The sequence below is a fragment of the Hibiscus syriacus genome, unplaced genomic scaffold, assembly GCF_006381635.1.
Source record: "Hibiscus syriacus cultivar Baekdansim isolate YM2019G1 unplaced genomic scaffold, ASM638163v2 tig00110407_pilon, whole genome shotgun sequence".
Lineage (NCBI taxonomy): Eukaryota > Viridiplantae > Streptophyta > Magnoliopsida > Malvales > Malvaceae > Hibiscus > Hibiscus syriacus.
The window spans coordinates 268,019-292,709 of NW_024062725.1; the positions used below are offsets into that span (position 1 = coordinate 268,019).

At 33.6% G+C, this 24,691-nt stretch overlaps 1 protein-coding gene and 1 pseudogene across 1 annotated transcript; both read left to right on the forward strand.

Moving 5' to 3' along the window:
• Positions 1–622: 622 nt before the first annotated feature.
• On the forward strand, positions 623–24,375 carry LOC120123972. The gene is made up of 3 exons (XM_039142751.1): positions 623–1,379; positions 17,488–17,493; positions 24,336–24,375. The coding sequence occupies exon 1, from the start codon at positions 775–777 to the stop codon at positions 1,342–1,344; it is 570 nt and encodes a 189-aa protein (XP_038998682.1). The 5' UTR covers positions 623–774; the 3' UTR covers positions 1,345–1,379; positions 17,488–17,493; positions 24,336–24,375.
• On the forward strand, positions 2,162–24,081 carry LOC120123971 (annotated as a pseudogene).
• Positions 24,376–24,691: the final 316 nt, after the last annotated feature.

Consider the following 24,691-nt stretch of genomic DNA (forward strand, 5'->3'; position numbering starts at 1 on the left):
TCCTTTTTGCTTCTTATTAAAACCGCGTCATATCCGAACGATGCTAATCCCTTTGGCTTCCAGGAAAAAGCAACCCACAAAACACACATAAAAGTAGGCTTTCTCGCCATACAGGATAGCGGAGAAAATGATTTTTTATTAATATCTATTATATTATTTTTTGAATTAATTTTTTTTATTAGTCTGAACACGTCGTATAATTTTAAGGTCTTTTTTTTATTTATGTGAAGAAGACATGCAGTCGTGTAATCTTCTTTATTTAACTGAAGATGTCATGTAATCTTAGAATCTTCATATTTAATTTAAAGACACGTTAAATACCTAACGTCTTTAAATTAATATTATATAATTCATCCGAGGAGAAAACAATCCCTAAAATAGATTATATTAAAAAAATTCTTATCATTTACTCCATTTACTCGGTCATTTTGTCCATAAAAGTAAAACATGATTAAATTATCTGTTTTTTAATATTTTATATTCTTATTACTATAATACCCTATGGAAAACGTGTCTTCGTTTCTCCTGTTGAAATGTTTGTGTCATTTTTGAACGGCGTTAAGGTATTAGTGCGGCCTTACAATATATTATATAAAGGATTAAGTTGTTAATTAATTCATAGCCTAACAAAATTCAGATTTCTTGTAGTAATATCTTTACTGTTTATTTGAGTTGCCATCAACATCTACGAGCTCTGAACCAAATCCAGATCCCCGAGTTGAAGAAAACTCATCAAAACCCGAGTTGGCACGCACAACTCTCCATACGAGATCCATGAGTGACCAGATGAGCTTAATCAGAACAAGCTCCATGGGTACCGGTTCTTTCTCACCCGACTCAGCTCTCCACTCGCCAAAGCTCCACAAAATCATATCCGGCAAAGAAGTTACGGAAGAAGAAGTGCAAGACAACTGGAGCAGTGTCCAGGAACCCAGAAAGAAGGGGGTAGTAAGGATGTTTGGTAGAATGAGGAAAAAGGGTTCGAGTAAGAGCCTGTCGGACTTGGAATTCGAGGAGCTAAAAGGGTTCATAGATCTGGGATTTGTTTTCTCGGAGGAAGATAATAAGGATTCAAGGTTGGTGGAGATAATCCCTGGCTTGCAGAGATTGGGAAAGAAAGTAGATGGGAACGAAGAGATCAAAGAAGGCGGTGGTGATGATAGGGCTGAAGTTTCAAGACCTTACCTATCAGAAGCATGGGAGGCTGCAGAAACTAGAAGAGGAAGAAGAAGAAGAAAGGAAAACCCTTTGATGAATTGGAGAGTGCCTGATGTGGATAATGAGATCGACATGAAGGACAGCCTTAGGTGGTGGGCTCATACTGTTGCCTCTACAATCAAATGATGATAATTCACCATTTCAAGGTTTTGGGGGGTTTTCTTATTGCTTTCCTCCCCCCCCCCCCTGCTGGTTTTAATTACTCGATACTGTATTTTTGCCATCGACTTTCTTTGGTTTTTTGTAAATAAAACTGAGATGGAATAGCAATTAATTTGCGTCTTGTATTTACATTTTAGTTATGTTGTGTGCAGTGCATTTTATTATTTATTTACCATGTTTCTAAAGTACACGCTTCTCAAACTTGAAAGCTTCATATCGTTTAAATTGACATATGAGAAGAAGATAATCCAAAAACCTTACAATTTGTGTGTGTCAAAGCATAACTCTTAATCGTTTTATTTTAGATAAACTTGTTCTCTCTAAGGTAATGATGCTGTTGTTCTCCATAGATTATATATATTTAACATGTTAATTAAATTACGCATGGAAAATAGTTGGAGAGGGGGCTGTTAGGCCTATGAAAGCAATGGATTCAGTTAATCAAAAGATTCGGTTGGATTTCAACCCAAAGCCGGATGTTCTATCTTATACCTCGAACAATAAGTTGGACATCGCTTGACATGTCTTTTTCTCTGTGGACACCAACAACCCACCCTTCAGGCTCGCACCAACCTTTCTTCACCATTACAGAATAATCATCTTCATCCCTCCTAGCAAATTCGCAACCTGGCCAAGCTTGTGATGGTTTTCCCCTCATAAAAACGAATACAAAGGATTGACCAGTAATAGAGAGAGGACCCTTGGCTGGAGTATGGTAGCACTGGGTTTGTCGAGGAAAGAAGAGATGATAGCTATCTTCTTTTTCTTTTTGTTTTTTGAGATGATAGAACCTGGGGTTCCTGTTTGCCACACCTGATGGAGAAGCCTTCGTGCCTTGCCATGATTGCAATTTTCTCATTGCAAAACGTGTTTCGAGTATGAGCTTAAGGAAGCCCGAAAAGTTTGTTTGCGTTGTGCTAATCCATACGATGGTATGCTTCTTTCGTTTCCGTTATTATGACTGTTATCAATGTGATTTTATGAGTTAAATATTTTGAACTCATTGATATAAACTCCTTAGAGAACTTGCTGGATGTTGTCGAAAAGGCATTCGGTGATCCGTCTACAATGGCAGCACACTCAAAAAGTCTCGGATATGTTTTGCGCATTTAAAAGTATTTTCGGTGAAAATATATATATACTAGGTGGAAAAATAAACTAATGATCCCAAAAATTAGTAACGTTTGAGGTTGGACTGAGTCATTTTTCGTGGTGGTTTATTACAGGATGTTGGTGTTCATGCAAGACATATCAACGGTGTGTCCACGCTCGATAGTGGTATGTAATATTATTTTCTTCCATAATGATTGTTCCCTTAAATAAAAGTTTAATCCAATTCTAATACTAGTGTATAATCTTTTGTTTTAATGAAGAAATGACCAAAGAAAATGGGAACCCGATTTGGAAGAACAGGGTGGAAAGTTAGAAAGAAAATAAGAAGAAAAAAAGACTGAACCAAAGGCTGAAAGAGAGGATCAAGTTCCACCTGAGCAATAGATGGAAGATAAATCGTGAGTTCCTTACCTGAATTTCAGTTGTTTATAACATATTTCTGAGCATGCTTTATCCATATACATGTATTTTATCATCCTCATGCCAAATTGATCTGCTTAGATCTTAATGGACGTGACGTTTAAGTATATTGGTATGTAATATTTGCTTTTGTAGGGCACCTGATGCTTCCCAACCCCTCTCGACCGTATATCCAATTTCAAAAGGCAGATTTGCACCGTACAAAACTGTGATCATTATACGGTTGATCATTTTGGGTCTATTCTTCCATTACCGAGAAACAAATCCCGTTGACAGTGTCTTTGGTCTGTGGCTCACTTCAGTCATATGCGAAATCTGGTTTGCTTTTTCCTGGGTGTTGGATCAGTTCCCTAAGTGGTATCCTGTTAACAGGGATACATACATTGACAAACTATCCGCAAGGTGCAATTCCATGAATCAGAACTTTTAGTCGTGCTTTAATCTGTGAATATGATGTGTCTGAGATGGATGTTTTCTATGAATACCATGGCAGATACGAAAGAGAAGGTGAACCCTCTGAACTTGCTGTTGTGGATTTCTTTGCAAGTACGGTGGATCCATTGAAAGAACCTCCATTAATCCACTGTCAACATTGTTCCTTCCATCCCTGTCGTGGACTACCCGGTAAGGTGTCTTCTATGTATTAATGATGGTGCTTTCATGCTGACATTTGAATCCCATGTAGAAATTGTTGAGTTTGCAAGAAAGTAGGTTCCATTTTGCAAAAAAAATATCCATTGAACCAAGGGCACCTGAATTTTACTTCTCACAGAAGATTGATTACTTGAAGGATAAAGTGCAGCCCTCATTTGTGAAAAAACGTAGAGCGATGAAAGTAAGCACTTCAAGCTTTCTTTAGCTACATTTCCCGAACATTCATATGCATATCTCTCATCAACAACTAATAATTTCATTTCAATTCGGTTCAGAGAGATTATGAAGAGTTCAAAATTCGAATTAATGCTTTAGTTGTAAAAGCTCACAAAACACCTGAAGAAGGATGGACAATGCAAGATGAAACTCCTTGGCCTGGAAATATCACGCGTGATCACCCTGGCATGATTCAGTATTTCTTTCGATATAGCGGTGCCCGTGACATCGAATAAAATGAACTTCCTTGACTGGTTTATGTCTATAGAGAGAAGCGACCCGGATACCAACACCACACAAAAGCTAGTGCTGAACATGCTTTGGTAGGTAATTGGTAGCACAAAACCAGCTTCATAAGGACAATTTAAAATTTTTTTTGCAACGGTTATCCTTAATAACAATCACACAAAAAATGGAACCTGAAAAAAAGTAAAAGAAAGAAATCAAATTCTTTATTTTAAAAGAGAATTACGAAAAGAAAAAAAAATATTCTTTTATATTTGATCTTGTGATCAAAATCAATTGAGGCATCTCATTACACAGTTTCCTTAAGACATAATTTTTGCCACTCCTTACTGCTCGAGATCTTTTGGTCGTCTGTCTCCTAAAATACAATAATTTGATGATTAACTACAATAACACAACAATAGAGATCATGAACTTTCCTTGCCTTAGATTATCACCAAAAAAATGAGAGAAAATATTTTCAAGAGAAGAAAACTTCTTGAATTCTGAGATATGGAAAACTGAGATGATTTCTCAGTTTTTATAAGGGAATTTCAAGAGAGTTTTACTCTAACTAAAACTCTTTTAATATCTAAATTTAAATGGATAATGATATCTTTTAAATTTTAAATATTAAACCTAAGAGTTTTACTCAAACCAAAACTCTTTTAATATTTAAATTTAAATAGATAATAATATCTTTTAAATTTAAATATTAAACAAATATTTCCTCCTTTTATTATTCAAATTAAATAAATATTATTTTAACTTGCAATATTTAAAAGGACTTTGAATTTAATATAAATATTAAATTTATCGATGTAATTCACCATTTTTTTTCAATAATCCCCCACATGAATGAAATTGATGATTTAATCAAAAACATTTTGACTCGATATGGTGATAGCCTTTACGATCGATAGTTGCATAGGATAGGTAGGTGTTCTCCTTTGAACCTTCCTTTGTGATAGTATATTTATTTTACTGGTTAAATATTAGACGAGATGTCCTTGCACTATTATGTCGTTTGTGTAAACAATGACATACTTCACACAACTACCCCTCTTACAAGAATATAATTCTGACGGGTATGTCCCTAAAGCCATAGACATCGCCTGGTTCTGCAAGAGTTTGAGAGAACTATGCACGATAGTCTCCTTGAAGCGGTCCCACTTCACTATCATATAGGTAACTTATTTTGCTCGGCTCACCGCAACAAACAATGGTCATTAAATTCTTATCTTAGCCTATACCACTTTGATCACTCTTTACATCATAGGAATGAACTTGGGATAAGAAACCCCCACAGTGGCCGTACACGAGTTATGCATTTAGGTTGTCCCTTAGAACTTAGATCTTGGAATCTACAGTCAACAAGGTAGGGTTTTCCTTCACATAACACCTTTAATTTTCATGGCCTTTAATCTCATTCCTTTAGATATTTTCTCAAATTGATCTCGATTTAATCCTTTGGTCAGCAGATCCACGATGTTATCTTTTGATTTTACATAATCAATAGCGATAACTCCATTTGAGATCAGTTGCTTAATGGTATTGTGTCGACGACGCATATGTCTCGATTTACCATTATACATAAAATTATGTGCTCTAGCAATTGTTGCTTGGTTGTCACAGTATATACATATTGTGGGCACAAGTTTCGCCCATTCTGGAATATTCTCAAGAAAGTTCTGAAGTCAATCTGTTTCTTCTCTAGATTTATCTAGAGTTATAAACTCAGATTCCATTGTGGATCTAGTTTAATCGTTTGTCTCAAGGATTTCCAAGACATAACTCCTCCTCCTAAATTGAATACATATCCAGTTGTACCTTTGATATCATGAATATCAGATATCCAACTAGCATCAAAGTATCCTTCAAAACTGCAAGATCTCTGGAATAATGTAACCCATAATCTCAAGTATATCTAAGATATCTCAGTATTCTTTTTATCAATTTCTAGTGATTTTCACATAGATTGCTCACAGTAAAAGTGATGCATGATCTCGTACAACTCATGAGATACATTAAGCTGCCTATGACCCTTGCATATTCCACCTGGTGAACACTTTCACCTTGATTTTTAGACAAATGTGAACAAGAGTCTATTGAAGTTATGCCTATACCAGAATCATCATTGTTAAAATTTTTAAGGAACTTGTCCATATAGTGTGACTGTGTTAGAATAAGGCATTCAGATGACCTTTTAGTTTGGATTCCCAAAATCGTATCGGCCAATCCATGTCTTTCATATCAAATGTAACACCCCCAACCCGTACCTGACCTGGATACGAGTCTGAGACGTCACATTGACTTTTTAAAACAATATTCTTATAAAATAACATAATATTTGGACTTATATTAAGAAAATACAATAATATACTATTGAATTATGTTTTGTTATAACAATTTTAAGGAAAACTATTTTTATGAATAGTATTATATTATATGAATAGTACCGTACTATGCAAATAGTACTGTAAACAGTAATGAACAGTGATATAGTGTATCGATGCATTGCTACAGTGTACCGATGCATTGCTACAGTGTACCGATGCACAAAAACATCGAATATAAATTGTGTATCGATGCACTGCTACAGTGTACCGATGCACTTCTACAGTGTACCGATGCACTTCTACAGTAACTTCAGCTCAACTTATATAAAACTCATAAAAATTTAAGCTTTCATCACTATAAAGTTACCATTTACATAAATACGTTTAAAACATTACCAAACTCAATCAGAGCATGTATACTTAATTTAACGACTTTGTTTACATGCCAATATATTTATCACATAATAATGCATACTATTTAAGTTTCTTCTGATCTGGTAGTTGTAGAAGTAATGTTGTCCCAGCTGTCTAAATTTGCTTGTCTATCTTCTATAATCCTATGTGTGAAACACTCACACGCTAAGTCATCGACTTAGTGAGGCATAATAATAATAACAATGAAATATAATTATGATGCTATAATAAGATAAATTGTAATGAAAGCATATATGCAATCCATGTAAGCTGCATAACAATGTATATTACCAATAATCTCATCAAATTAACCATCATGAATTCGTATTAATAAGTTGACTAGTACATGACACAATAATGAGAACCTGAGGTATGTGAGTACTGTGAGGTTGTGCACTATGTTGTCATCACAGCTCGTATAAATTGCACCGAAGTGCCATGTAGAATTTATCCCGAATGACCGCGTAGAAATACACCGTAGTGTCATATAAGATTTGTCCATAAGGACCACATAAAAATTCCTTAAGAATCATATACATATACCAAGGATCAAGTAGGTGTCTCAAAAGACCTCATACATGTTCCAAAGAATACATATATGTCTCGAATGACCACGTAGAATATCCCAAAAGACCACGTAACCCTCTACTCTTGTCATGCCAACTATACCTATAGTTCTCATCTACATAACATGGGCTTTCATAATTCACATAGTTTATATCTCGTAGACATATAAATTCTTACCTTATCACATGGCTCATGTAAACTTTTCATACATATTCATTTAGAACATTGTTACATAATGCATATAATATAAATTCATGTCATGTATCATAATATGGAATGTAATCATGTATCAAGATATTACATCTAGACTTATCACAAGTCTAGAACTGAATATACTACTATATTCATGCTATGCATATACACTCACATATATTTCCATGCCTTTCCATCGATCAATCTTACTTCTCAAATGCTCCGGAATTGCTTTAGGTTCAGAATCTACATAAATATACATTTTAAGACAGTTATCATATATCTACACCTTGTAATTTGATACTAATAACTTCAACGAATTTAATAGACCCATATTCATTTTTTTCCTTTAAGGGGTATTGATGCACTATGGGTGCATCGGTACCCAAAATAACTTCGAAATTTCCATGTATCGATGTATGCCTGTGTGTATCGATACACCCCTGAATGTATCGATGCACCTTAAATTTGTTCTTCAAAATTTGGTCTTAGTGCATCGGTACCTATTCATAGTGTACCGATACACCTGTCCAGAATATATTGATTTCACCCAAAAATCATCTACACTTCACCAAATTTTCATGTATATAACCCTTATTATGCTACTAAACTCATCTATAACAACTTTAACTAATTTATATCATTCCAACACTTTAGAATCTCCCATATTTCATTCAGATTCTTAAAATTAAGAATCTTACTAAATTTTCCATGTAATCTAAATTTATTTTTAACACTTATAACTTCTTATTCACACCTATGACAAGCCAAATTCAACTTTTAAATTCATTTATACATCCTTATTCAAAATTCCACTTATCCACTTCTTATCTTTAATCCTTCATAACTTACAAATCTTTGAGTTTGTATGACATTTTTCATCTACATCATGTTTCTTAAGTCTTCCTTAATCAAAACCATACTTTAATCTTAAGGATTAACCCAAAAGAAATCAAACTCACATTGGCTTGGGTGCTTCACATTGGAGAAGAAGAAGATGAAGAAAGAAGAGTTATCTGGAAACATTTGTGTTGAAAATATTTTGATATTTCGATATAACAAATTAAGATAAATGAAATTTAAGATTTTCCAAAAGATTTTCTAAGTATATTCGATATAATTATTCGAATATCAAAATATTACTCCAAATCTTTCAATTGTCATTTTTAATCCTTACTCAAGTGTAAAATTAAGTTTTAAACTTAAAATAATTTCAAAACAATTTTACAAAAATATTTCGAACCATTTCAAAGCCAAAAATTCCAGATTGCTCAGAGGGAACCGATTTCCCCCAAAGGGGGTACCGATTCCCCCTGAATGGTTTGGCTCCGAGAAAAATAGAATGCTTGGAGGGAACCGATTCCCCTTGTTTAACGGTCGAAATATTTGAATTTTACACTTAGGGAACCGATTCCCCATGAGGGTGTACTGATTCCCCCCACGCTCCAAGCTATTTTATTAATTGATTTCACACTAAAACAGCTCTATTGACTCCACTAATCATCCCTAATGTTCAGAATCATTTGAAGGTGTATTTAAACAAGCTTAGAAGCCATTGATCAAAAACAAGAAATAACAAGCAACTAGAATCAAGAGAGAATAAAAGAGAAAGCATCAAGCCTCAAGTTTGAGCATTTCAAGCCTATTTTTCATTCAATATTCATTTTTTGCTTTCAAGAACACTACTTGTACTCAATTGTATTCATTTTTTAGTGTTCTTTTCTTTGTTCTAGAATTTTGCAAACAATCTACCTTATGAGGATTTCCTTGTAAGTTTGCAAATTTGTAATCTTGTCTTTGAGAAAGAGTGTTCTCAAGAATTGAGGTATATTCTTGAGGGAGTTGTAAGGTTATCTCTTTGTCCTCAAAAGAAAGAACAAATTAGTGAATTTGTTGGAAAATCCTTAGTGTGGATAGTTAAGGTAGTGGATGTAGACTTTGGTTGAGAAAGTCGAACCACTCTAAATCGCTGTGCAATTTCTTTCAATTTTCTGCAAAAGCTTCCACAAAAATTTTAATTGCCAATTCACCCCCTCTTGGCCGATTCCATCGATCGATTAAATCAACAATTGGCATCAGATCCTAATTCATTTGAAGGTTTAATCGCCTCTTGAGTCAATTCTGGAAGAGTTACATCGATTATCAAGTCATCAATGGCCTCCACTTCAAACTTCGACTCCGGTCTCGATTCGATGCCCGTCAACAAGCCTCCTTTCTTCAATGGTGCTAACTATGCCTATTAGAAGAATAGGATGATTTATTTCATTCAAGCAAGTGACATAGGAGCATGGAATATTGTAGAAGACGGATATATCAAGCCTCTCACTCATCCAAGATTATGGAGCGAATGAGAGACAACAATGTTCCAGCTCAACTCCAAAGTCATCCATATTATATTTTGTGCTCTTGAACCAGATGAATATAGAAGATTTTCATCTTGTACAACCGCCAAAGAAATATGGGATAAATTACAAGTCACTCATGAAGGCACCGACGAGGTAAAAGAATCAAAAATTAGTCTTCTAACACAGAGCTATGAAAATTTCAGGATGAAACCAAATGAAGATATCAAAGCTATGACGGATAGATTCTCAACGATTGTCAATGGTCTCAAATCATATGGAGAGATCATTTCAAATGAAAAGCTTGTGAGGAAGTTAGTTTACTCACTTCCAAAATCGTGGCAATCCAAGAAGACGGTAATCATCGAGGCTAAGAACCTAAAATCCTTAACTCTTGAAGAGCTAATCGGTTCTCTCCTCACTCATGAAATGATGCTTGAAGATGAGGTGGACCTCGATAAAATTGACGAGACACCAAAGGAGAAAGAGAAGAAGAAAAACATTGGAGTTGCTCTCAAATCCAAAAAATATGAGAGTGATTCGGATGAAGATGACGATGACGAGGAAATGGTATTATTTGCCAAACAGTTCAAAAAAATGATGAGACCTTACCGAGGAAGAAAATTCAAATGAAATGAAGGTTTAAAAAATGAACCAAAAGAGAAGGACTCGATCATTTGCTATGAATGTAAAAAGCTGGGGCATGTTAAATATGATTGCCCACAATTAAAGAGAAAGGGTCAATCAAAGAATAAGCACTAGGCTCATGTGGCTACATGGAGCGATGAAGAAAGTTCTGATGAAGAGGAACAAGAAGTAGCAAACTTGTGCTTAATGGTATTCAGAGAAGATTCTAAGATAACCTCTAACTCATCTGATTTTGATGATTTATCTTATGATGAGCTATTAGAGGAATATAATGGGTTGGCTTCGGATTATGAGAAATTGTTTTTAAAATATAAAAATGATATTTCAAAATTGAAAAATGAAAATAAACTCATATCCAAAACCAACAATGATCTTGAAAGTAAAATCAAAGATTTGCGAATTAAACTAGAAGAGTTTGAAAAGAAAAATTCGAATTTGCAAAATTTACTTTCAAAAGTCAACGACGATCATCAAAAGAAAATTGATGATCTTAAAGCTTCTTTTGATAAAGTTAGAACAAAATGTTTTGAAAAAGGATAAAATTCAAAATCCAACTTTGTTAGAAAAGGTTTTAAAAACTACAATCATAGAGGTCCCCGAATAACCTCTAATGGAAAAATCGTTAGAAGTATATGGGTTCCTAAAGAGCTCATTACTACTAAAGATAAGTATATCCTACATAAATGGATACCTAAGGGGACTAAGATTTTGGAAACTAATGAATATGGACCCAAAAGAATTTGGGTACCAAAAATTAGAAATTAATCTATGTTTGTAGGAAAATGAGCATTGCTACAAGGCACGGGAAACAAATTCAAACTCATGGTACATTGATAGTGGATGCTCGAGACACATGATCGGGGAAAAAAGCCGGTTCATTGAGCTTAACGCCAAAAATGAGGAGAAGTGACTTTTGGTGATAACTCAAAAGGTCACATTGAAGGTATAGGCACTACATGTAATACCTCTTCTATACAAATTAAGAATGTTTTATATGTGAATGGATTAAAGCATAATGTTTTGAGCATTAGTCAATTTTGTGATAAAGGATTCAATGTCATGTTTGAAACTAATGGTTGTAAAGTTATTGACATTGCATCTAATCAGATTATGCTTGTTGGTCATAGAATAGGAAACATATACATGGTGCATTTAGATTCCATAGATATAACTAATTTATGCCTAGTTGCTAAGGATGAACATGATAGTTGGTTATGGCATAGGAGACTAGGACATGCTAGTATGAGTGTTTTGCAACGGTTAATTCAAGGAGACTTAGTAAGAGGGTTGCCTAAACTGAAATTTGATAATGATAAAATATGTGATGCTTGTGCTAAAGGAAAACAAAAGCGAGTTTCTTTTAAATCCATTAATGACGTATCAACTAGTAGAGTATTACAATTGATCCATATAGATCTTTTTGGGCCAACTAGGACTACTAGCTTGGGTGGAAAACAATATGCATTTGTCTTAGTAGATGACTATTCTAGATATACTTGGGTTCTATTTTTAAGTACTAAAGATGAAACATTAGAACATTTCATCATATTTTCAAAAATAATCCAAAACGAAAAAGGTTACTATATAACTAGTATTAGGAGTGATCATGACACTGAATTTGAAAATCTTGGATTTACTGAATTTTGTAATTCTAATGGTATTAGCCATAATTTTTCAGCACCTAGAACCCTTCAACAAAATGGAGTCGTTGAGAGGAAAAATCGAACTTTAGAAGAAATGACTAGAACCATGCTTTATGAAAATAATTTGCCAAAATATTTTTGGGCGGAAGCCACAAATACCGCTTGTTATGTTGTAAATCGAGTAATGATTAGGCCAATTTTAAAGAAAACTCCATATGAAATTATCAAAAATAAAAAGCCTAACATTAGCTATTTTCATCCTTTTGGATGCAAATGTTTTGTTTTAAACAACGGTAAAGAAAACCTTGACAAATTTGATGCTAAAAGTGATGAAGGAGTTTTTCTGGGTTATTCCTTAAATTCTAAAGCTTATCGAGTATTTAATAAAAGAACTTTAGTTGTTGAAGATTCTATACATGTTATTTTCGAAGATAATCTCCTTCCGAGGAAGGATTCTTGTTTGAATGATGATGTAGGTATTATAAATACAAATGACGTTAGATATGACGTTGGAGAACCATCATCAAAGAAAGAAACGAAAGATGAGGAAACTCATGATCCTCTCGAGAATCCAACCATTGAAGAAAGGGAAGTATCTTACTCAAGAGAGTACAACTATGTCAAGGATGGTGAAATTATAGGTGATCCATCCAAAGGGGTAACAACTCGATCTTCTCTTAGAAATATTTGTAATTATGTTGCATTTATCTCATGCATAGAGCCTAAGAATATTAAAGAAGCATTAAATGATGAACATTGGATTATGGCTATGCAAGAAGAGTTTAATCAATTTGAGAGAAGTAAAGTATGGACATTAGTTGAAAGGCCTAGTAATAAATCTACTGTAGGTACTAGATGGGTATTTAGGAATAAGCTTGATGAGAATGGTAATATAGTGAGAAACAAGGCTAGACTTGTTGCTAAAGGGTATACTCAAGAAGAGGGCATAGACTATGATGAAACATACGCTCCCGTAGCTAGGATGGAAGCAATTAGAATGTTATTAGCATTTGCATGTTTTCATGAATTTAAATTATATTAAATGGATGTTAAAAGTGCATTTTTAAATGGTTTTATTAAAGAAGAAGTGTATGTGGAACAACCTCCAGGTTTTGAAGATTCAAAATTTTCGGATCACGTTCTTAAATTGACAAAAGCACTTTATGGTTTAAAACAAGCTCATAGAGCTTGGTACGAAAGATTGTCAAACTTTTTAATTGAAAAAGGTTTTTCAAAAGGGAAGGTTGACACTACATTTTTTTAAAGCATAAAGGTAAAGATTTATTAGTAGTTCAAATTTATGTTGATGATATAATATTTGGTTCTACTAATGATGTTCTTTGCCAAGAATTTTCTAAGCTAATACAAAGTAATTTCGAGATGAGCATGATGGGGATCTCTCATTTTTCTTGGGACTCCAAATCAAGCAAAGAAAAGATGGCATCTTCATCAATCAAGCTAAATATGTCAAAGATATGCTCAAAAAGTTTAGACTGGAAAATGGGAAACCTCATGACACTCCAATGAGCTCTTCTACAAAGCTTGACTTGGATGAATGAGGTAAATCTATGGATGTTAAATTATATAGGTCAATGATTGGCTTTTTGCTCTATCTAACTGCAAGTAGATCAGACATTATGTTTAGTGTTTGCTTATGTGCTAAATTTCAATCATGCCCTAAGGAATCACATTTACTAGCTGTTAAGAGAATCTTTAGATACCTTAAGGACACTCCTAGTTTAGGACTTTGGTATCCTAGAGACTCTAGCTTTAGCTTGCATGCCTTTTCTGATGCGGATTATGGAGGATGCAAATTAGATAGGAAAAGCACCTCTGGTACTTGCCAATTCTTTGGAAATATGCTTATTTCTTGGTTTTCAAAGAAACAAAATTGTGTTGCATTATCTACCACTGAAGCCGAATACATTTCAGCTGGTAGTTGTTGTGCACAAGTTTTATGGATGAAACAACAACTTTTTGATTATGGAATTGAAGTAGGTACCATTCCTATCAAGTGTGACAATACTAGTGCTATTTGTCTCACTAAAAATCCCATCCAACACTCTAGAACTAAGCACATTAAAATAAGACATCACTTCATTAGAGACCATGTCACTAAAGAAGATGTAGTTCTAGAATTTGTTGATACTTTGCATCAATTAGCGGATATTTTTTCAAAGCCTTTAGACAAGGAAAGATTTTGGACACTTAGGAGAGAATTAGGTTTAAATAACCTATCTTCACTTAGTGCTTAAAATAATGCCTTTAGACAAGGAAAGATTTTGGACACTTAGGAGAGAATTAGGTTTAAATAACCTATCTTCACTTAGTGCTTAAAATAATTTAGCACTTTTAAGAATAAATGAAAAATGCTTATAATAGTAATTTTTGATTGCATTCATTGCTTTTAGTTAGGGGGAGTTTATGATTCTTGGTGAAAATTAACTTTATGTTCAAATATAATTTAAAGATTAATTTGATGGATTGAACATGATTAATTTTCAATATATGAGTTGCCAATACCACTAGAGAAAATTAATTTAGCATTTTGAGTGTTTAAAATCAATTTTATCAGTTTTGGTGCAGAGGGAATCGATACCCCCTGAAGGGGAACCGATTCCCCCTTTGAAGGGGAACCAATTCCCCCTGTAGGAGAATCGATACCCCCCTGGGGTTCTGTTTTTAACATGAGCAGAATACCCATTAAACTAAAACCCTCTCTTCTTCTCTCTTCACGCCGTTCTCCTCTACTCTCTCCCTATCTCCATATTTCATCAAAACAATATTTTTAATCGGAATTCTCTTCAAATATCATCTCCTAAACCTGTTGGAATCATCAAAATCGTGCAAACTTCATATAATCTCACTCAAATCTGAAATTCTTCAAGGTACTTTTCTAGAACTTCTATTTCATCAATTTTTGATTTTAGAACTATTTTTAATTAGTTCTAGGTTGAACTTTAGATCGGGCATTGATTATTTAGTGATTAGAAACTAGAGTTTACAACTAATTTCATAAAAAACAAAAGAATTTTCCAAAATTCTTTGAAATTTTCGAAAAAAAATTATATTTTCAAATTGTTGTGTTTTGATTTAATTATGTTGTTATTATGAAAACTATATGTATATTGATTCTCAAAACCTTATTTTTCAATAGTTTTCAAAAACTTTGCCCATTAGGATTGGTATAGAGAACCTTGAAATATTGAGGACTCAATTGAGTTTTGGGATTGATTATTTTGCATACATGTGTTTTAAAATTGCAGGTTATTCTTTCCATTCCGATTATCTTAAATTCTGTCTCATAAACGTTCTAGAGCTTCCTCTAGTCGTTCTAGCTAACCTCCAAACTCACCTCCAAATCCTCCACCCGTCCAACAAATTCCTAATCTTAATCCCGATGATCCAAACATGACCATTCACAATTCTTGTTTTAATGAACCCTGTCGAAAACAAAATCTCTACTTTAGGTTTTGTCAATACTTTGAGTCCTACAAAATCCAAGAAGAACGTATTCTCTTCAAGCCATGTTAGACATAAATTTTCGTCATCTTCCTACTCTTCAAGAGTGGAAATTTGACAAACTCTTCGAGCTTGAACCAATTGTCTACCATTAACTTGTTCGTATCTTATACTCTAATGTCGTTTGCATTAAAAACCGAGATAAAACCTTAACCATAGGGATATGATCCTATCTTCTAGGATGATTCCTTCATCTTGACTCGGAATACATTGCCACCATATTAGGATTAGATAATGACGGGTTAGATAATGAAAAACTAACGGTAGGATCTCAATATAAACGAAGGGATAGTGCGAGTGTTTTAGATCTTCACGACCATTTTCTTCACCTTATGATCTCTTGGTGGTTTCGACAATCTGGAGGCCGTTACTCTACTCTTCGAGCCTTAGATTTATTTTGGCTACATTGTGTCCAAAATAATCTCAAAATCAGCCTTCCACGGATTATCTTTTCTGAACTTGTCGAAACCGTAAATCTTGTTTCCAATAAAAAATTATGTTCTTCTTTAGTTTACAGTTGTATTCTTAGTAATCTGTTTAAGAAGGCTGGGCTTAGAGTTGGTCTTGATGCTTCCTTTCCCCTCAAAAACCATATCAATCTATTCTCTTTAACTAAATCAGGATGGAAGATCAATGAAGAAACTGGTCTTTGGGTTCGTACCGGTGAACATCCTCCGGAAGAAGTCGACTCCAACGATGAGTCGGAGCAGCACGAGGAACAAGTACATCAAGAAGATCAAGTGCCTCCATACTTCCGATCATTCATGGAGAACATTGATTTGAGGATTGCATCTATCGATTCAAATCTGACCGCTACCATTGAAATGATGAATCGTTGTTTCGATTCATTGGATGAAAGGGCCGATGCACTTTCACGTGATGTGACCAATATTTGGTCACATCTATCTCCTCCTGATGCACCGATAGACGATTAGGCCTTGTTTCTTGCTTAGCTTTCTTGGATCAAAACTTAAAACTTATTGTTTGAAACATTTTGAATACTTTTGGATTGTTTTTACTTTAATTGTTGGATGTTTGAATTTGGTTTATGGATTATGGATGTTTGAACTTATATTTCTATATATTTAGTTTGGTTAAATTTATTCATTATTGCATCATTTACATCAATTAGATATATGACCAATTTTGCCATGTCATATTGTTTATGAATATTGATTATGAAACTAATGGCTAACGTTTCTCTTGATTGTGATCTTAGCAGCTTAAGCTACATATATTTAAAATCAATTGGCTAAATGATTTCAAAACCTTGTTTAAGATTTTTTTTAAAAAAAGTCTTTTTGATTTAACAAAAAGGGGGAGAAATGTTAAAGTGTTTTAAAGGGGAGAAGTGTTAGAGTAAGGGGGGTAATTTCAAAACTTGATTTCAAAATCTTAAAATTACTAAAATGTTTTGTTATATCAAAAAGGGGGAGATTGTTGAAAACATTTTGATATTTCGATATAACAAATTAAGATAAATGAATTTTAAGATTTTCTAAGTATGTTCGATATAATTATTTGAATATCAAAATATTACTCCAAATCTTTCAAATGTCATTTTTAATCCTTACTCAAGTGTAAAATTAAGTTTTAAACTTAAAATAATTTCAAAACAATTTTACAAAATATTTCGAACCATTTCAAAGCCAGAAATTCCAGATTGCTCAGAGGGAACCGATTCCCCCCTGAATGGTTTGGCTCCGAGAAAAACATAATGCTCGGAGGGAACCGATTCCCCCCTGTTTAACGGTCGAAATATTTGAATTTTACACTTAGGGAACCGATTCCCCATGAGGGGTACCGATTCACCCCCCACGCTCCAAGTTGTTTTATTAATTGATTTCACACTAAAACGGCTCTATTGACTCCACTAATCATCCCCAACGTTCAAAATCATTTGAAGGTGTATTTAAACAAACTTAGAAGCAATTGACCAAAAACAAGAAACAACAAGCAACTAGAATCAAGAGAGAATCAAAGAGAAAGCATCAAACCTCAATTTTGAGCATTTCAAGCCTATTTTTCATTCAATATTCATTTTGCTTTCAAGAAGACTACTTGTACTCAATTGTATTCATTTTTAGTGTTCTTTTCTTTGTTATAGAATTGTGCAAACAATCTACCTTGTAAGGATTTCCTTGTAAGTTTGCAAATTTGTAATCTTCTCTTTGAGAAAGAGTGTTCTCAAGAATTGGGGTATATTCTTGAGGGAGTTGTAAGGTTATCTCTTTGGCCTCAAAAGAAAGAACAAATTAGTGAATTTGTTGGAAAATCCTTAGTGTGGATAGCTAAGGTAGTGGACGTAGACTTTGGTTGAGAAAGTCGAACCACTCTAAATCGCTGTGCAATTTCTTTCAATTTTCTGCAATAGCTTCCACCAAAATTTTAATTGCCAATTCACCCCCCTCTTGGCCAATTCCATGGATCGATTAACTCAATAATTTGTTTCCTACACATGCTCCACATGGGTATTAAAATACCCAATTATTATTATTTAATTATTTTCCTTGTTCAATGACTCCTTTACCCATTTCTTCTTCTGTCATTTTCTAATTCATCCTACACCAAATATTTCAATTAAATCCTTGAATTTATGAATTTATCTAATTTTTTCACTGAAATTTAAAATCTCACTATTTGGTCACTAACCCGATATTGAGGATGTTACATCAAATCTCGAATTTGACATGTCTTTGGTACGTTTAATCATTTCATTGTTACTCCCAACAATGAGTATGTCATCAACATACAAGCATATAATAACTTATCCTATGTTTGTAGTTTTGGCATATACACATTTGTCATACTCATTTATCATGAAGTTGTTTGTCATCAAAACACTATTGAACTTCTCATACCAATGTTTTGGTGCTTGTTTAAGTCCATACAAAGATGTCACCAACCTACAGACTTTCCTTTCTTGGCCTAGAACTACATGACTCTCAGGTTGTTCCATGTAAATTTCTTTATCAAGGTCCCCATTTAGGAAAGTTGTTTTAACATCAATTTGATGTACTTCTAGATTTCACAAAACGGCAATTGCGAGTATCATTCTTATGGATGTTATCCTTGATACAAGAGAATATGTATCAAAGTAGTCAATGTCTTCATTTTTAACAGTATCCTTTGTTTCCCAATCAACCTTGTGCTTGTCAATTGTTCCATCTGCTTTCATTTTTCATTTGAAAATCCATTTAGAATTTAATGGTTTAATCCCCAGAGGGAGATCCACTAATTCCCACAAATGGTTCTAAATGATAGAATATATTTCGGTCTTAATGGCTTCCTTCCATAAGGTGCCTTTAGAGGATCGTATGGCTTCACTATACGTTTGAGGTTCAACCTCCATCATAAACATTAAGAAGTCTAGCCCAAAGGATTTTCCAACCTTTGGCCGTTTACTCTTTCTTATCTCTATCTCAGTTTCAGCCTATTGTTGATCATCTGGATTATCTTCATTATTAGTCTATGAGGTTCATTTTATGAACTTTGATCAACCTCAATAGATTTATAAGGAAAAATATTTTCAAAGAATGATGCATTCTTTGATTCCATTATCGTATTCTTGTGAATCTCAAGATTATTTGATTCATACAAAAGAAATTGATATGCATTGCTATGTTCTGCATAGCCTATGATAATACAATCCACGGTTTTAGGACCTATTTTCATTTGCTTCGGTAATAGGGTCATTACCTTGGCAAGACACCCCCACATTTTCAAATGTTTGTAGGAAGGTTTTCGACCTTTCTATAATTCATATGGTGTCTTGTCTTTTTACTTTCGGGGTACCTTATATAAAAAGTAATTAGCTGAAAGGGCAACTTCCCCCCCCCCCACATGTTCTGTGATAACCCAGAACCGCCTAACAAGTCATTAATCATTTCTTTCAGAGTTTGATTTTTTCACTCGACTACTCCAATTGATCGAAGAGAGTATGGTGGTGTTACTTTGTGAATAATACCATTTCGTGAACAAAATTCACCAAATGGTTCAATATATTCACTATCACAATCACTTATTACCATCTTAATCTATTTATTAAGTTAGTTTTCAATTTCATGTTAATAGAAAACAAATTTCTCTATAACATCACTTTCGTTCTTTTAGCAAATACACACATCAATACTTTTTTTTATCTTAACTGTAGATAATAAAATACTTATTCTCCCTCGTTTGTGCCATTATTACGAATTTTAAGAACTTGATCACTAATAATTCATTAGGACCAGCATCTTCCGTTTTGTAGTTACGGTTCAATATCATACATGATTCTTTAGCCATTTTAAACATTGTACACTTCATAAAATGCATCATATAAGACTTTGAGAATGTGTTTACATCTTAGAAAACCATATTTTCCAAGCTTTGATTCGAGACTTTCAAGAAATAAATTCAACAATTTATTTCTTTTTACAAGAAGGGAATCATACTTGATTTTCAAGAGATAAATTCAATGATTTAATTTCTTTTACAAAATAGAATCATACAAGATTCTATGAATATAAATTTAACAATTTATTTTCTTCTACAAGATGAATTCGATCAAGATTTCCAAGAAAATAAATTTCACGTTTTATTTCCTTTTCAAAGTTAGAATCAACGCAAGATTCTAAGGTGAAATAAATTCAACAATTTATTTCTCTTTTTCCAATGCTATATCTTCTAAAACAGATATATCAAGGCAACCGTATTCTGATTAATAACCAGAAATAAAAAAAATAATCCTTTAACTTTGATAATCCAGTATTCAATAGCATTTGATTAAACTCTGAATCTATTTGTATCTATAAAATTTCTCAAAAGAAATTAATAGTCTTGTGTTTCCAAACACAAGCCACAATTATTATAATAGCTTATAATAATTATAAATATCAAACGATATTCTTTATTCATTTCATATTTAATATACTATATTAAAAATGTCATGATTAAAGCTTACACATTTTAATATGGTAACACTATTTATCTCATCCTCTCTAATGATAAAAGAATCATCTGTTATTTGATCAAATTCAACATGACCAAATAAAACAACATCAGATGTTTTTTATATCTTGAAATTATATGCATAGAATTTATAAGTTTCTCGTTGTGGCTTACAACCATCAACACCGTTGAATTTAATTCAAGGTTCGAATAGGAACCAACGTTCCAAATCACAAATTAAATAAATCACTGAGATTACGCATTATTTCGTCTAATGCAAAATTAATAATTCCAACAATAAGCCAAAATTAAATTTTGATTTATTCAATCAATAGAATTTAGTCATGAACTAAAATTATGAAACAAATTAGTAACAGAGTTGTTACTTTCCAACGATTTCTATTGTTAGAATCTAATAATTCTGTTACGCGACAGCATTAAAATCCCAATTGATTTCAAATATGAAATCAAAAATTCCAATAAATAGAAAATCAATTCTCATTTATTTTCGATTTTGTTATCAGATAAAATCAAAATTCTGAAACAAAACCAATAATTGCAGTTATTTTCACGAAAATTTATGTTAAACATATTTGTCCACTTGAGATTCTAGTAAACCCGTTAAGACAGCATAATAAATCCTGAAACAATTTTGTTTACTATCTCATTTTTTTCCACAATTCTGAATTATCTCGGATCAAGAAAGGTAGAAGATGAGGTATCTTTCTTAAGATTGTTATACTTTAATAACAATCCGAAACAAAAATAGAACTTGAGAAAAAGTAAAAGAAAGAAATCAAATTCTTTTTAAACAAAGAGATTTAAAAAAAAGAAATAAAAATAGTCTTTTATATTTGATCTTGTGATCGAAATCAATTGAGATATGTCGCTACACAGTTTCCTTAAGACAGATTTTTGGCTACTCATTGATGCTCGAGATATTTTAGTCGTCTGTCTCCCAGGATACAAAAACTTGATGATCAATTATAGTAGCACAACAGTAGAAATCACGACTTTTCTTTACCTTCGACTATCACTAGAAAAACTAAGGGAGAAAATAAATATTTTATAAGAAGGAGAGAAAATATTTTCAAGAGAAGAAAACTAATTGAATTCTGAGATATTAAAAACTGAGAGGATTGCTCAGTATTTATAGGGAAATTTCGAGAAAGTTTTGCTCCAACTAAAACTCTTTTAATATCTAAATTTAAACAAATAATAATATCTTTTAAATTTAAAAATATTAAATCTGAGAATTTTACTCCAACCAAAACTCTTTTAATAACTAAATTTAAACATATAATAATATCTTTTAAATTTAAATATTAAACATATATTTCCTCCTTTGATTATTCAAATTAAATAATATTATTTTAATTTACAATATTTAAAAGGATTTTGAATGTAAAATAAGTATTAAATCCATCGTAATTCACATTTTGTTTTTCAACAGTAACTAACATTGAAATGGTTTCCTACAGGTTAGGGTGGTTGTAGTTCTAACAAATGTTCCCTTCATCCTCAATCTTGATTGTGACCTCTCTGTTAACAATAGTAAGGCTGTTTGGGAGGCAATGTGCTTCTTGATGGATCCTCAAGTTGGACAAGATGTATGCTATGTGCAGTTTCCTCAAAGATTTGATGGCATAGATAGGAGTGATCGATATGCCAATCGCAATACAGTTTTCTTCGATGTAAGATTCAAGCTAAATTGATTTTCTTCTTGATTTACGTCCTTTATTTCAACAGTTTTATGTTGCGATCACATTATTACATACACATGATTTTCAGTATTGAAAATTGTTCTGAATTTCAACTTCAGGTTAACATGAAAGGTCTAGAAGGAACCCAAGGGCCAGTTTATGTGGGAACATGTCGTGTTTTCAATAGGCAAGCACTTTATGGATATGGACCACCTTCAATGCCCAGTTTTTCCAAGTCCACTTTCTCATCATGCTCATGGTGTGGTTGCTGCTCATGTTGCTGCCCGGCCAAGAAGGCTCCTAAAGATCCATCAGAGCTTTATCGAGATGCAAAACGGGAAGAACTTGATGCTGCCATCTTCGACCTTAGGGAGATTGAAAGTAAGTCAAAACACTTGAGGCAAATTAAGCTAGACCGGTTCTTTGTGAAGCACTTGAACTGATGACATATATCTGCTCTTGTTTCCGCAGATTATGATGAACATGAAAGACCAATGCTGATCTCCCAGATGAGCTTTGAGAAAACTTTCGGCTTATCTTCTGTCTTCATTGAATCTACAGTAATGGAGAATGGAGGAGCGGCTGAATCTGCCAACCCTTCCACCGTAATTAAAGAAGCAATTCATGTCATCAGCTATGGCTATAAGGAGAAGACTGAATGGGGCAAAGAGGTTGGTATGAGATTGAAAATGCTACCAACACTCTTGATTTCTTGCACGTCAAACGTGTCCAATCCAAACCTGTTTCATCCTTGTATTGACAGATTTAAGATTTGCTAATTTTGTTCTCAGATCGGATGGATATATGGTTCAGTTATTGAGGATATCTTAACTGGTTTCAAAATGCACTGTCGAGGATGGAGATCTATTTACTGCATGCCCTTGAGGCTTGCATTCAAAGGATCTGCACCCATGAATTAATCTATCTGATCGGTTGCACCAAGTTCTTCGACGGGCTCTTGGATCTGTGGAAATTTTCCTTAGCAGGCATGGCCCCCTATGGTATGGCTTTGGAGGCGGTAGACTGAAATGGCTTTAAAAGACTGGCATATATCAACTATTGTTTATCCATTTACATCTCTTCCTCACGTTGCTTACTGTTCATTGCCAGCAATCTTCCTTCTCACTGGGAAATTTGTTTTTTAACTTAAATGCGGGTAATTCCAGTATCCCAAGCTTACATTGCATCACATTGATGATCACTAGCTCTCAAACCTGGCAAGCGTTCTGTTTCTGGATCTTTTCCTTTCCATTATCGTGACAGCCGTGCTGGAGCTCCGATGGAGCGTTGTGAGCATAGAGGACTTGTGGCGTAATGAGCAGTTTTGGGTGATCGGAGGCGTTTCAGCTCAAGGATTTCATAAGATGCTGACGGGGATTGACGCCAATTTCACAGTCACAGCCTAAGCAGCTGAAGACGCAAAGTTTGGAGAGCTGTACATAGTGAAATAAACAACACTTTTGATTCCACCAACAACACTTCTCGTCGTCAACATGGTTGGTGTGGTTGTTGGATTCCCCGATGCACTCAACAAAGGGTACGACGCTTGGGGTCCATTTTTTTTGGCAAAGTCTTCTTCTCCTTCTGGGTCATCCTCCATCTCTATCCTTCCCTCAAAGGTCTGACGTCAGAACAGAACCCCAACCATCGTTGTTCTATGGTCAGTGTTGTTGGCCTCTGTCTTCTCTCTTGTCTGGGTCCGAATGAACCCTTTTGTGAACACCGTCACCCAAGAACCTTCTCTCAGAACCTTATCTCCATTGATTGTTGAATGTGAATTATTTGAAGAAAAAATGTATTGGAACCTTTTTCTCTTTGATTCGTTGAACCATCACAATCTCATGACTCAAGCGTTCAATTTTATAGTTTTCATGGGAATTTATGGCTTTGGATGATGCGATTGTTTTTCAATCTCAAAAAAGAAAAAAAAATTGGACACTTGGAGGACTCGGTTCTTCTTCCTGACTAAATATAGTTATATGTGGAAATATTATATCAGGAGCTTTTTATATCATATCTATTCTGATTTCAATCAGTAGATTCACTTTTTTTTTCTTCTTTTAATCATTGAATATTCATATATATTTTAAAATATTTTTTTGAAGTAATAAATTGATCATATAGAAAACTAATGAAATGATGCGCTGAATATATATATATATATATGTATTACAATTTCTCATGTGAGAAACTGGGAATTCGGTCCTTCGGCGCTTTTGATTGTTCCATCATTCAAATCGTGGTCCTCGGTCTACTCTAAACCATGTTACATAAACAAATAAAAGAAAAAAATTACCAAGTAAAAGAAATCATCGGATCATAAGATGGTTGACTCTCTTGAAAATTACTGAGTTTTCTTTATATTATTCTCATAATCATAC